Here is a 13,046-nt window from a genome sequence, read left to right on the forward strand (position 1 = left end):
TAAATGAGGTAAATAAGTGAAGAAAATGCCAGTGGTGGGATGCTGGGATGAGTTGTACGTGTTTTTGACACAGCCTCACTCCGCCGCCCAGGCTGGAGTGCAGTGGCAGAATCATGGCTCACTATAGCCCCCAACTCCAAGGCTCAAGTGACCCTCCCGCCTCAGCCTCCTGAGTAGCTAGGACTACAGGCATGTGCCACCACACCTGGCTAATTTTCTTATGTTTTTGTAGAGACAGGGTCTCACTATGTCACTCAGGCTGGTCTCAAACTGCTGGGCTCAAGCAATCCTCCTGCTTTGGCCTCCTCTGAAAGTGCTAGGATTACAGGCATGAGTCACCATGCCTGGCCTTGAGTTCTACTTTTAAGGTAAGGTAAGGTCAGGGAAGGCCTCACTCAAGTGACATGTGGGTAAAGACCCAAGAAGGTAAGGGATGAACAATGAAGGACAAGTGAACTAAACACAGAAAACAAGAAGTGCAAAAGGTCCTGAAGATGTCAGGAATATCAGTCTTAATTACCCAATGAAGTATTGTAGAAATATCAATCTTAATTACCTAAGAAAGTATTGTACTGTCAAAGGAGCTCCGAAAAATTAAACAGATTAATGTCATAATACTCCCTGCTATTATCAGACCAGCCTGGCCAACATGGTGAAACCCCGTTTCTACTAAAAATACAAAAATTAGCCAGGTATGGTGGCAGGTGCCTGTAATCCCAGCTACTCAGGAGGCTGAGGCATGAGAATCACTTGAACCTGGAAGGTGGAGGTTGCAGCGAGCCAAGATTGCACCACTGCACTCCAGCCTGAGCAACAGAGTGAGACTCTGTCTAAAAAAACAAACAAACAAACAAAAAGCCTTAACCTGTCCGAAAGCAACAATTTGTTATCTTATAAACAACACTGTCAAATATGAGTTATATTAATACTAACCTTGATGCTGAAGATAGATAGGAGGTTTAGATGTACACACTACCTTTGGACTCCCTTCTCCCTCTGAAGAATAATAGTTCAATATCCATTCAAATAAGCGAGGGTGTGTACCCAAAGGACCAGTTGATTTGTGAAAATCAACAATATGACACCTATTAAAAATTGACAAAATGCACATTTAAAGGGCATTTTAAAATATTTTCATCGATGGAGTTATCAAATACAACAAATTCTTAGTTCAGAACTAACTGTTTCTAGCCATTACTTTCCTATAAAAGAAGAAAAGTAAATATAAATTTTTATTACTTATCTAAAAAACTCCTTTTTGTGGGGGATAACTATTTAACAATTCTCCCTATTTAACTATTTAACTATTCCTCTAACTAGCTAACTATTTAAATAACTTCATAATAAGTCTGCTGACTAACCTAAAGGTTACAAACATTCTCTGATATATAAAATCTCCATGAATAGTAAATAATGACCATACTTGATTTTTAAAAAGTCATCTACACATAATTTTTTCACAGCTTTTATTCTAGTTTCTAACCCTGATGATCAGAAGCTGATTTCTGATTTTAATTCCTCAGTAGCCATTGGTATATATGAAATAGATCCTAAATACTTTTCCTGTCGGTCTCTCAAATCTCTATAACAGAAAATACTTGTAAATCATAGAAAAATGTGTGTGTACTCACATCTATACATCTATCTCCTATTTGCCACCAGACCACCGTGGTATTCTTCCTTCAAGAGGAAGTCACCCTTGAATAAACATTTTTTTAACCAGAAACACTGTTTATACTACTCAACAACTGTTTTTAAAAGGTCGGGTACAACTAAAAGCATTTGATAGCTTTATCATCACTTTAAACTACAGCACAGATATCCTGTTCTTGTTTCTCTTGGCAATAAAATCTCTAAAACATCCGAATTGCTAACCTCAGCCTCAGCAAATTTAATGCTGGTAACTTACAGTTGGTTACTGGGTTTTAAGTGCTCAAATAAACTTCTGGATAAACCATTTAAAAAGAATGTTTTGGGGTTAGCAGTTTGCATATTTACATTTAGAATACTAATTAAACAGTACCCTACAGAGTATAACTCATAGAGAGAGCAACAGAAAGACATGTAAATAACTACTAAACACATTCAGGATATATTAATAAAAAAGCTTTCTAAATTATTTAAGGTACCAAGAAAGAAGCTGGACAAAAATTACGGCTGGGTGCAGTGGCTCACGCCTGTGATCCCAGTACTTTGAGAGGCCAAGGCGGGTGGATCGCTTGAGCCTAGGAGTTCAAGACCAGCCTGGACAACATGGCGAAACCCCATCTCTACTAAAAATGCAGAAAAAAAAAAATTAGCCAGGCACGGTGGCACATGCCTGTAATCCCAGCTACTCAGGAGGCAGAGGCACAAGAATCACTTAAGCCTGGGAGGCAGGGGTTGCAGTGAGCCAAGATCGCGCCACTGCACTCTGGTCTGGGTGACAGACTGGAGACAGACTCTGTCTCAAAAAAAAAAAAAAAAAGAAAAAGAAAAAAATTACTTTAAAACTCAAAACATGATAGAGTATAAATAATCTCAAAGTGTGAATAGATTGGCAAAAAGAAAAAGGAGAAAAGCAGAAATAAATTTAGAGGGCATTAAAATAGTTCTTTAAATAATTCAAGAAAGTTATTATACATACACACAACATTAGTTTTTCTAGGTTAATGAAAGAAATATTTTTATTTCTGAATCTAATCAATCAATGTGGTAAAAAGAATGTGATACACTGGTTAAATAACTTAGAAACAAACATAAAAGAAAATATAAAGCCATAAAGCTTAACGCAAACATTCCATTAAACACGATCACAGACATCTATCTCTATTTCCTCTTAAAAACCCAATGACATAATACTGAAGGAAAAAATGATTTAAACACCCAAGGACAAAGAGAATGGGAATAGACAGGAAAAGAGCTCACATCTTCAGAAAATGGAAAGCACCACAGAGAACATACAAAAGTAAATAAAAGAAAATGGAGACCGTATGTTTCAAAATCAGAGAGAGGCTGAAAGCTTAGAAGCACAAGGTTTGAGAACAGTGGGGCTAAAAATATGAGATTAATTAAAAGTTTGCTTAGAAGGCAAATCACACCTTAACTCTCCCCTCCACTAATGTAGGAACTCTAGGTAAGAGAGTGAAAAACTCTTCTCTGGATAACTTCTGGGAAAAGATCTCTCTATATAATGATATTTGAGAGTTCACCAACCAAATAGTAACCTTCCGCCTTCCACCTAAGACTTAAATAAGTCTGCTAATCTGCAAGCTCTGTGCAGTCCTACAGCACTCTAATCAGCTTTTTAATGTTTCATTCTTCACTCTCTGAATGGACAACTAAGGATTTCCAAAAGTTAAAAGAAAGCCTTCAAAATAGAAAAGACTAAAACAAACAGATATGAAAAAATACTAATATCGAACAAACAAAATGCAGGCAATAGAAAGAAAACATTGGAAGAAATTTTGCAACCATAAAGAAAATGATGCTATGAAATTACCCCTTAACATAATGGGTAAAATAAAAATTTCAATACAGTAATTGGGGGATAAAGTTGAGTAAATCTAGAAAATAGAGAAAAAGCAAAGATTTTTTAAAAAGAGACATGATAAACTTAGAAGGTAAAGAAGCAGGCCGGGCGCAGTGGCTCAAGCCTGTAATCCTAGCACTTCGGGAAGCCGAGGCGGGTGGATCACCTGTGGTCAAGAGTTTGAGACTAGCCTGGCCAACATGGTGAAACCTCGTCTCCACTAAAAATACAAAAATTAGCCAGGCGTGTAGCGGAAGCCTGTAATCCCAGCTACTAGGGAGGCTGAGGCAGGGGAATCGCTTGAACCCAGGAGGCGGAGCTTGCAGTGAGCCAAGATCACGCCACTGCCCTCCAGCCTGGGCAACACAGCAAAAACTCCATCTCAAAAAAAAAAAAAAAAAAAAAAAAAAAAAAGATTAGTTCAGTGGCCAACTATCAATAGTTCCACAAAGAAAACAGAGAGATTATAATTATCAAACAACAATAGTTAACCTCTGAAGTCATGCTGTATGCCAGTCACAGTTCTAAGTACTTTATTATCCCATTTAATTGTCTAACTACTATTAATACCTTCTTTTATCAATAGTAGACCTAAGTACAGACAAGTTCATTCATTCAGCTATTAAGTAGGAAAGCTATGAATCAAGGTTAGGCAGTCTTGCTCCAAAGTTCAAGCTCTTACCTACTATCCTAGATGGAACTAAGATCTTAGACAACTCACAATTCCAGATTCAAAGAGAAAAACAAATGCCCAACACAATGAATCAAAGCCCTACACCCCATGGTGAAATTTCATAATATCGTGAAATTATGATGGGCTAAGAGAAGGTTGGAATAACTTCCACAGAAAATAGGTTATACATTTTAAAAATGAGACTACACACACACACACACACACAAAACAGTGAAAAAATGCTACATGACAATAGCTGTAGATCTAGAAGGCAAAAAGACCAGATTGGAGCAAAGAGGACAGAAGGCTCAAGAAGGATGTGTCCAAGAATAAGGAGAGCCTCAGATTACATGACAGGTAGAGTGCAAAAACTTGAGGCCATGATGTAGTCACATATTATAGTAAAAGAGAAAAGGAAACACAATTATTAACTCAAGAAAAAATTATAAATGATTTTAGAAAACAAAATCAGCAACAAGCAATATTTACACAATTGTATAATAAAATCTGACTTTATAAAATGATGTAAACTCTGATTTTAATAAAAACTAAGATTTAATCATATCAGAAGGATTGAAGGTAAACAGGTATAAGATATTAAAACAGACTATCTGAAACTCATAAACCAAGAAACAGCTATGAAAGCATACCATTTAAAAACAATGGAAGTGACAGTTGCCTCTGAGAGACAGAACTTGAGGGTAGAGAAGAGCACAAGATAGTGAATAGGTTGCTGATTTTCATTGCTACTTAATTTAGTGCTACTTAATTTTATTTTTAAACTATCTCTTTGCTAAAAAATAAAATTTTAAAAAACAAAGCTCCCCGATAAGGAAATAACATTTATTTAGGTTTTAAGGTACATACTTTACCCTTAGGGAGGTCAGGAGTATATATACTTCACATGCTCCAATCCAGGCCTTTGTTCCCTGTAACCTGTTATTAAGTTGAGAGGCCCCCTGAGGATCAAAACCTTCCTTCCATGCATCTTCAATCATAGATTGAATTTTTGGAATGCAAGGAATCGACATACCTAAAATTACACAAGCAAACATGTTACATGACCGTTAATAAAGTACTGAATAATATTTAGCAGTGTATTATGTACTCGGGGAACTTTACGGTTTTTAGGACAGTTATTCCTGACATCATCTATCATTTTCTCTTCCTCTAACCAGAATTCAGGTTTCTTATATAAATATCCACTAACTGTTAAAGCTATTAATTGTGTATGCTATATCATTCTATATCATATGTATTTTATCAGATGACAAGTTCAGAGTACTAGATTTCACATACCTTTTAAGCAATCATCATAAGCATCATTTTGTAATAATGATGAAAGTAGCATTTGGAAATTTCTGTAACCACAACCCCAACCTTTGTCGCCTAAAGATGAATGAAAGTGATCCACCACTGAAGAAAGCCACACCCGTCTCACATCTGTGGCAGCATTCTGATAATACCTATGAAGTGCTTCAATAATTCCTAAAGTAGAAAAGAGATTCAGAAGCAGTCATTATCACCTTTATATGGTTATCTCATACATTTTTAATATCAACCTCTCCTTCACGCACCATACCTAAATCCTGTTAATTCCATCTTCTTCACCTTCTTCTTGCTATAACCTTAGTTTGTGTCCTTGCTTGTTACTACAGTCCAAGTTTCCTAACACTAGCATATTATTTTTTACAGTTAATTGAAATTTTCTGCATCTGCAGGGCCCAGCACATAAAGTACAACTGTTGAATGAATGTTCTTCTTGTGTCTCCATTTTATTGTATAGACTACTGGAGATCACTCAGTCTTAATCAACTTGCTCCCAATCAAAAAATATTAATAGCTCCCTATTACCAATAGTTTTAATTTTTTTTGTAATTTAAGATTTTATTTTGCAGATTTTGCAATTTTCGAAGCATGAGAATACACAAATGTTTTCATTTAAAAACTCTTGACTTCATGAATAATAAACATATCTCATACTCCAATACGCTAAATTTCAACCCTTTAGTAACATATTCCATTTTGCTATTTGGGGAGATGAATTAATTTGTTTGAGACAACAGAAGACAACTTTTCTTAAGGCAGAACAATAGGTTTAGGAATCTTATTAATAGTCTTATAAACCTAATTAGAATAGTTCTAATCTATGTTATATGAAGTCTACAGAAAGCTATCCACTGTCTTACCTTTATTTCACACTACTCCTCTTGCTGTAATTTTGGCTGTGGCCTAACTGAACACGTTAAACATAATTTGGCCCATAGAGTTTTATTAAATTTTCAAATTCAGTATTTGCTAAGTACTTTTTAATACACCTGGCACTATCTAAATGCTAAGTACAAAAAGATAAATATGATAATATCCTTTAAAATGTCATCGACCCCAACTATAACAAGTGCTATAATATGGAAAAACAAGGTGTTAGGACAAGGGACATCTGACTCGGCCCCTTTCCTGCTTTTAGTATATTCTCCTTATGTTTCAAAATTATAGATCCTTCACATGCTACTGTCTTCATAGACCCTTTTTCTGATTCTACCCTATTTTTGTGTCCCCAAGGTACCAGCAACATTCAGTCACAGAATATTATAATCCTTTGTGTATATTTACATACTCTACAGACTCTGTGAAGCCTATGGGTAGGGAGATCTTATTACATGCTGCATAACTTTCTCATAGCATGTGGCACCAAAGACAATAACTAAATTCTTTTTGCTTGAATGAAGGGTTTCCTAGAAGAAAATGGGTTTTTGTCTTTAATAAAGACAATAAAAGATCAATAAATAAAAACAGTTAAATGAACCAATAGTTGTAGCTGTGCCTTGCACCATGAAAAGGAGAAATACTGATCACTGTAACCACTTCCAAAGAACTTAGAAAGACTTGAATTCAAGAAAAACAACAATTAAAATAGTATATAACTGAGTACTAAATGTTGTAGCATGGAATGAATGGGTACCCTAGGAATTCAGAGAAAGAAAGCTAAATGTAGATTTTAATATCATAGACTTTGATGAAGAGATCAAGATTTGAGGCAGCCCTTTAAGAATGAGGTGGAGTGGGGGACAGAAAAAATAGAAAGGAAAGTAATAAACATTCTAGTACATTTTAGTATATATGTTACATATCAGATGGAGAGCAACACTGTCTTAGCAACATCATGCAACTGCTTTAGGGGGAAATTTCCTTATACTCTTTATTCCTTAGCACCTAAATCTCTTTAGATATTTTCCACAGTAAATTTATCTTCAGTTAAATTATATTCTGTTGTTAAAATTATAACAAGATTGCAGTATATAAGTGAAGACTCTTTAAACGATAGCTGCTTAAATTGACACTTGCATAATTAACGAAAAATAAAAATCTCTGCCACCAAATCACTTCTATATTACAGGACAGTGTGCTTTTTTACAGACATATTTAATATTTTCTTCCTGTATCCTAATGAATCATATCACACATCTGGAGGATGCTCTATGCTATAGTGAGAACTTTTTTACATGGAGACCCCTGAAGAAATATAAAGGCAGCCTTTAGAAACAGACTCATGGATATATGAAAATCTATAATATATAGTATCACAAATAGGTGGAGAAAATGCAGATTCAATAAATGGTAGTGAAATAAATAAGCATAATATGTACTTGCTATAAGGACTGTTATAAACAAGGAGAAAATAATCAGATTCCTATCTTCTCTCTCCTCCCTCCAACATACACATGCAAATAAATTCTGGGTGGATTTAAAATCAAAATATGAAATGCAAAATATAAATATTTGAAGAAAACATAAAGGTATATATTTGTGATCTTAAAGATGGGGGAGTTACTTAAGACACAAATAATAAATAGAAGGATTGAGAACTTTGATTACATTCAAATTCAAAACTTCTGTCTAATTAAAGGCACTATATATAACATTTAAACACAAACCACAGGCCTGAAAAAGATATTTGGATTTCATATAACTAATGAAAGAATAGTGTTCTGAATACTTAACAGACTCCTATAAATCAGTAAGAACAAACAACTCAATAGAGAATAGAGAAAGGAAGAGAACAGGTAATTCGTTCAAGAGGAAACTAACTCAGGAGTAATCCAGAAAATGCAAATTAAAACATGTATCATATCATAACCTGTTAAATAGCAAAAATTTAAAAGTGTCACCATACAATGTGTGAAATACACTGGTGTGAATGTAGATTACAAGCACTTTGGAAAACAATTCTATAATAACCTTAACAACGTTGAAGATTTGCACGCCTTTAACTTAGCATTCCAGTTCTGGATGTAATACTAGAGAAACTCCTGAAGTAGACATGTTCATAAATTATAAGAGTAGAAAACTGGAAGCAATCTAAATGTTTATCAATATGAAAACAAGATAAGTTAGCTATAATTAGCTACATCCAGTTCTGGATGTAATACTAGAGAAACTCCTGAAGTAGACATGTTCATAAATTATAAGAGTAGAAAACTGGAAACAATCTAAATGTTTATCAATATGAAAACAAGATAAGTTAGCTACAATTCATACAAGGAAATACTACACAGCAGCTAAAATGAATGAAGTAGAACTGTAAGAACCAATATATTTGAGCAAAACAATTTATAGCATACATGTTGTATCCCATTTATATATAAACACCTGCAAAATATTTTATGGAAATGTACATACATGGTAAGAGTACTAAAGCATGTATGAGACTGATAAATATCAAACTTGGGATAATAGTTCCCTTGTGGGGAGGGCAAATTAGAATTAGAAAAAGTGTACATAAAGGGCTTTGAATACCTATCAATGGTTTTGAAGCTTTAAAAACTTTTAAGTAAATATGGCAAAACATTAAGATTCAAAAAATCTGGGTGGCAGTAACAAAGTTGTTTCCATAAAAAGTCTGTTAATATACTAATATATACAAAGAAAAAAATTTTAATACTCGTCAGAAAAAAGCCATATTATGGGGCAAGGAAGATTTGATTAGGAATAACCAGCTGTGTAACCTTGCTTTGGCAAAGTCACCGTAACTTCTCTAAGCAACAGTGACCTCATTTGGAATATATAACAGTACAGGAGAGGATGTTTTGAGTTAAATGATACAATGTATATAGAGTTGTTAGTGTCTAAAAATGTACAAACAATAAAATAGCCAATAGCCATTTGTGGCTATCGAGAATTTGAAATGTGGCTGCCCAATTGAGTTGTGCTGTGAAGTAGAAAATACACAATGGATTTTGAAGAATGTATAAAGAATGTAAAATGTCTCAGTAATAGTTTTAATATTGATTACATGTTGAAATAATAATATCATGGATACACTGGTTTAAACTATTTAAATTAACTTCCCCTGTTCCTTTTCACTTTTTTTTGTTTTTTTTTGTTTTTTTTGAGATGGAGTTTCGCTCTTGTTGCCCAGGCTGGAGTGCAATGGCGCGATCTCGGCTCACCGCAACCTCCGCCTCCCGGGTTCAAGCGACTCTCCTGCCTCAGCCTCCCTAGTAGCTGGGATTACAGGCATGTGCCACCACGCCCAGCTAATTTTGTAATTTTTTTTTAGTAGAGATGGGATTTCTCCATGTTGGTTAGGCTAGTCTCGAACTCCCGACCTCAGGTGATCTGCCTGTCTCAGCCTCCCAAAGTGCTGGGATTACAGGCATGAGCCACCGCGCCCGGCCTCCTTTTCACTTTTGTTAATGTGGAGCCAGGAAATTTAAAATTATATACGTGGCTCACATTATATTTCTCTTAGCACTGTCTAGAGCATAGGTTTTTAAATGTCAAGTAACATAATATAAAAGTAAATTTTTAAGTGAATTATTTATCATAAAAATAATTCAGAAGTTTTAAAACAATACATTTTTAAAAAAATATTTGTGCACAGATTATGAAAATTAAGCAAAATTAAAATGATTCTGATTATTACTTCAGTGGTATAAGCAATATTAAAACAATGACTCTGATGTTTAAATACTCACCGGAAGTTTTTGTTTTTCCATCGTCAAAACCAAGAGCTAATGATTCCATCATATCAGCTTTTCTCCTATGAAATTCAGATGGAGGCATTCTTCCCCTATTTACTTCTATCTCCATATTTCGTAGTTGTTGTTGTTTGTATCCTCCAGAATTATCTAAACCATATTGTCTCTATTGAACATAAAAATAAATGACTTAATTTTTACATCCCTGTAACTCTATGAGGATGGAACCTTATTAAAATTTTATTTGGAAACATGTTGAAACATTCTGGTTTATAGACTTCATACAAGTTAACTTAAAGATTTTTACAAAAACTAATAACACACACACACACAGAAAAAAAAATTATTGACTTAATAAGCAACCACTTCTTTATAATCAATCTCCAGGGCAAGAGACTTGCTTTTCCTGTAGTAGGGAAAGCAGAGGATCCTGTCTTTCTACCTCAGGTATTGGGAGATGCAGAAGAGTTCTGAATGCGTTGCTGATTTTTTCAAGGAAACTTGTCAGTCCTTGTTATTTGGTTCCCAGTCTAGTCCATAAAGGCCTACTTAATCCATAATTCATTTAGTCAGTCATGTTACACAGTAAATGAACTATGTTTTGTACACTGGACAGAAATCTCAAATAGTATGTATAAAACTATGGAAAAATTATCTATGGAAAAGTTTTCATGGAAACTTTTCTACAGAAAAATTTTCTGAGATCTAAACAACTAACTTGCAAAATTACATAACCTCCTTAAATATTGGAAACTTTTTGTATTGATCATGTTTTAAATTACATAAAGCATAAAAGTCTTAAGAAAAGCCAATTTTCTTTCCTATTTTGCAAGTATTGTGAGTCACCAGTGAGAAAAAAATCCTACATTCGGTCTTCCAAAGCACATTCTAAGCAACAATACTCATGTGAGATGTCTGAGAAAAAAAGAGAGGTCAAACAAGTCTGGGGAAATTGTGATATGTACATGCACATTAGTATATTAAAGGCATTGAGAAGTCCCAAAATATACAAACCTGTTTAACTGAACACTTTCAAACCTATTCAACTGTAAACCCTTTTTATTTATGCACTATCCTATCATCACTAAAAAAAGAACATTTAAAAACTATAAGCAATAGGCCAGGCACGGTGGCTCATGCCTATAATCCCAGCACTTTGGGAGGCCAAGGCAGGTGGATCACCTGAGTTTAGGAGTTCAAGACCAGTTTGGCCAACACGGTGAAACCCTGTCTCTACTAATAATACAAAAAAATGAGCCAGGCATGGTGGTGCACACCTGTAATCCCAGCTACTTGGGAGGCTGAGGCAGGAGAATCACTTGACCCTAGAAGGCAGAGGTTGCAGTGAACCAAGATTGCACCATTGCATTCCAGCCTGGGCGACAAGAGCGAAACTCCGTCTCAAACAAACAAACAAACAACAACAAAATCTATGAATCTATGAGCATTATTAGCACAGATAACACTACAGTCTACAAATTAGGATTGAAAAAAGGAAAAACAGACATTAAAATTTTAAATGCATTAAAAATATAACAGATGCTACCAGTTTAGTCCAACAGGTAAAACCACCCACCTAAGATAAATGAAGCCTCAAATATCATTAAAAAAAGGCATTTTCCCATAAAATAGTTCTAAATGTTTGAAATTGCAATCTGTAAAATAATTTAAGACTCAGGAGACATCAATTCTAAGTATAAATTTCGCTTCCAAGCATCTATACAAACACTTAAATTCTGAGTCTTGGTTTCCTAATTTGTCCCATCAACTTACACAGGTTTGAATGCAAGCTTTATCACTAATTAGCTGCCTGACACTGAGCAAATTACTTAACCATTCTCTGTCTCCATTTCTTCATCTGAAAAAAAAGGGGGCGTGGGAGGGCCTAAAGTAACTTCTTCATGAATATGTTGTAAAGATTTTGAGATATTATATGTGAAGTGATTACCCCTGTGCCTCACTAGAATGAATATGTATAAATGGTGTCTGTTACAAACATGTATAAATTTTTTTGAATAATAACAAGGACAAAAATAATACACTGGAAAGCATATTTGAAAAATAACTTTACCGAATCAAAATATTATAATTGTTATTAATCTTTGTACCTGCAGCTTCTGAAATTCTTCTATTTCTTGTCTTGATCCTTCAGATCTCCTCTTTCTGTCTTCTTCTTGCTGAAGCTGGTGAGCCAATTGTAGATCACCAGAACACTGGACTCTATCCATGCCTGTTAGGTATTTTTAATGTTCAGAATAAAATAACTGTTGCAATCAAAGATTATTTATTATTTAATATATGTTTTAAAAATAGAGTAAATGCTGTTATTTGCCATTTATTCATGACTGTGATGATATGGAACTGAGTACAAATTTAGCAAAACTTAGAACTGCTTCGGTAAGGAATAACCTCCATCTAAATGACAACTAACAGTCACTGTTTTTTGTTTTTTGAGACGGAGTTTCGCTCTTATTGCCCAGGCTGGAGTACAATGGTGCGATCTCAGCTCACTGCAACCTCTGCCTGCCAGGTTCAAGTGATTCTCCTGCTGCAGCCTCCTGAGTAGCTGGGATTACAGGTGCCTGCCACCATGCCCAGCTAATTTTTCTATTTTTAGTAGAGACGGAGTTTTGCCATGTTGGTCAGGCTGGTCTCAAACTCCTAACCTCAGGTGATCCACCAGCCTCGGCCTCCCAAAGTGCTGAGATTACAGACGTGAGCTACCATGCCCAGCCTCACTAAGTGTTTAAAGCTGTGACAAGCACTTTTCATTAATTATATCATTTGATCTTTGTAACAATCTTATGAAGTAGCTATTATTATTTACTGAGGAAACCAGAATTTTAAAACGTTAAGTAACATCCTGCATTGATACTCCTTA

At 34.9% G+C, this 13,046-nt stretch overlaps 1 protein-coding gene across 4 annotated transcripts in view; it reads right to left on the bottom strand.

The window, feature by feature from the left end:
- Positions 1–13,046, bottom strand: part of ZUP1 (zinc finger containing ubiquitin peptidase 1) — a 33,534-nt gene that overhangs the window by 10,934 nt on the left and 9,554 nt on the right. For all 4 annotated transcript variants that reach the window (XM_003827575.5, XM_008952913.5, XM_024929315.4 and 1 more), the window contains 5 exons: positions 12,274–12,395; positions 10,163–10,331; positions 5,484–5,672; positions 5,052–5,217; positions 934–1,085 (listed from right to left, as the gene is read on the bottom strand). In XM_003827575.5, the coding sequence (XP_003827623.1) occupies positions 934–1,085; positions 5,052–5,217; positions 5,484–5,672; positions 10,163–10,331; positions 12,274–12,395 (798 nt within the window). The remainder of the gene's footprint in view (positions 1–933; positions 1,086–5,051; positions 5,218–5,483; positions 5,673–10,162; positions 10,332–12,273; positions 12,396–13,046) is intronic.

This window comes from Pan paniscus, chromosome 5 (assembly GCF_029289425.2).
Source record: "Pan paniscus chromosome 5, NHGRI_mPanPan1-v2.0_pri, whole genome shotgun sequence".
Lineage (NCBI taxonomy): Eukaryota > Metazoa > Chordata > Mammalia > Primates > Hominidae > Pan > Pan paniscus.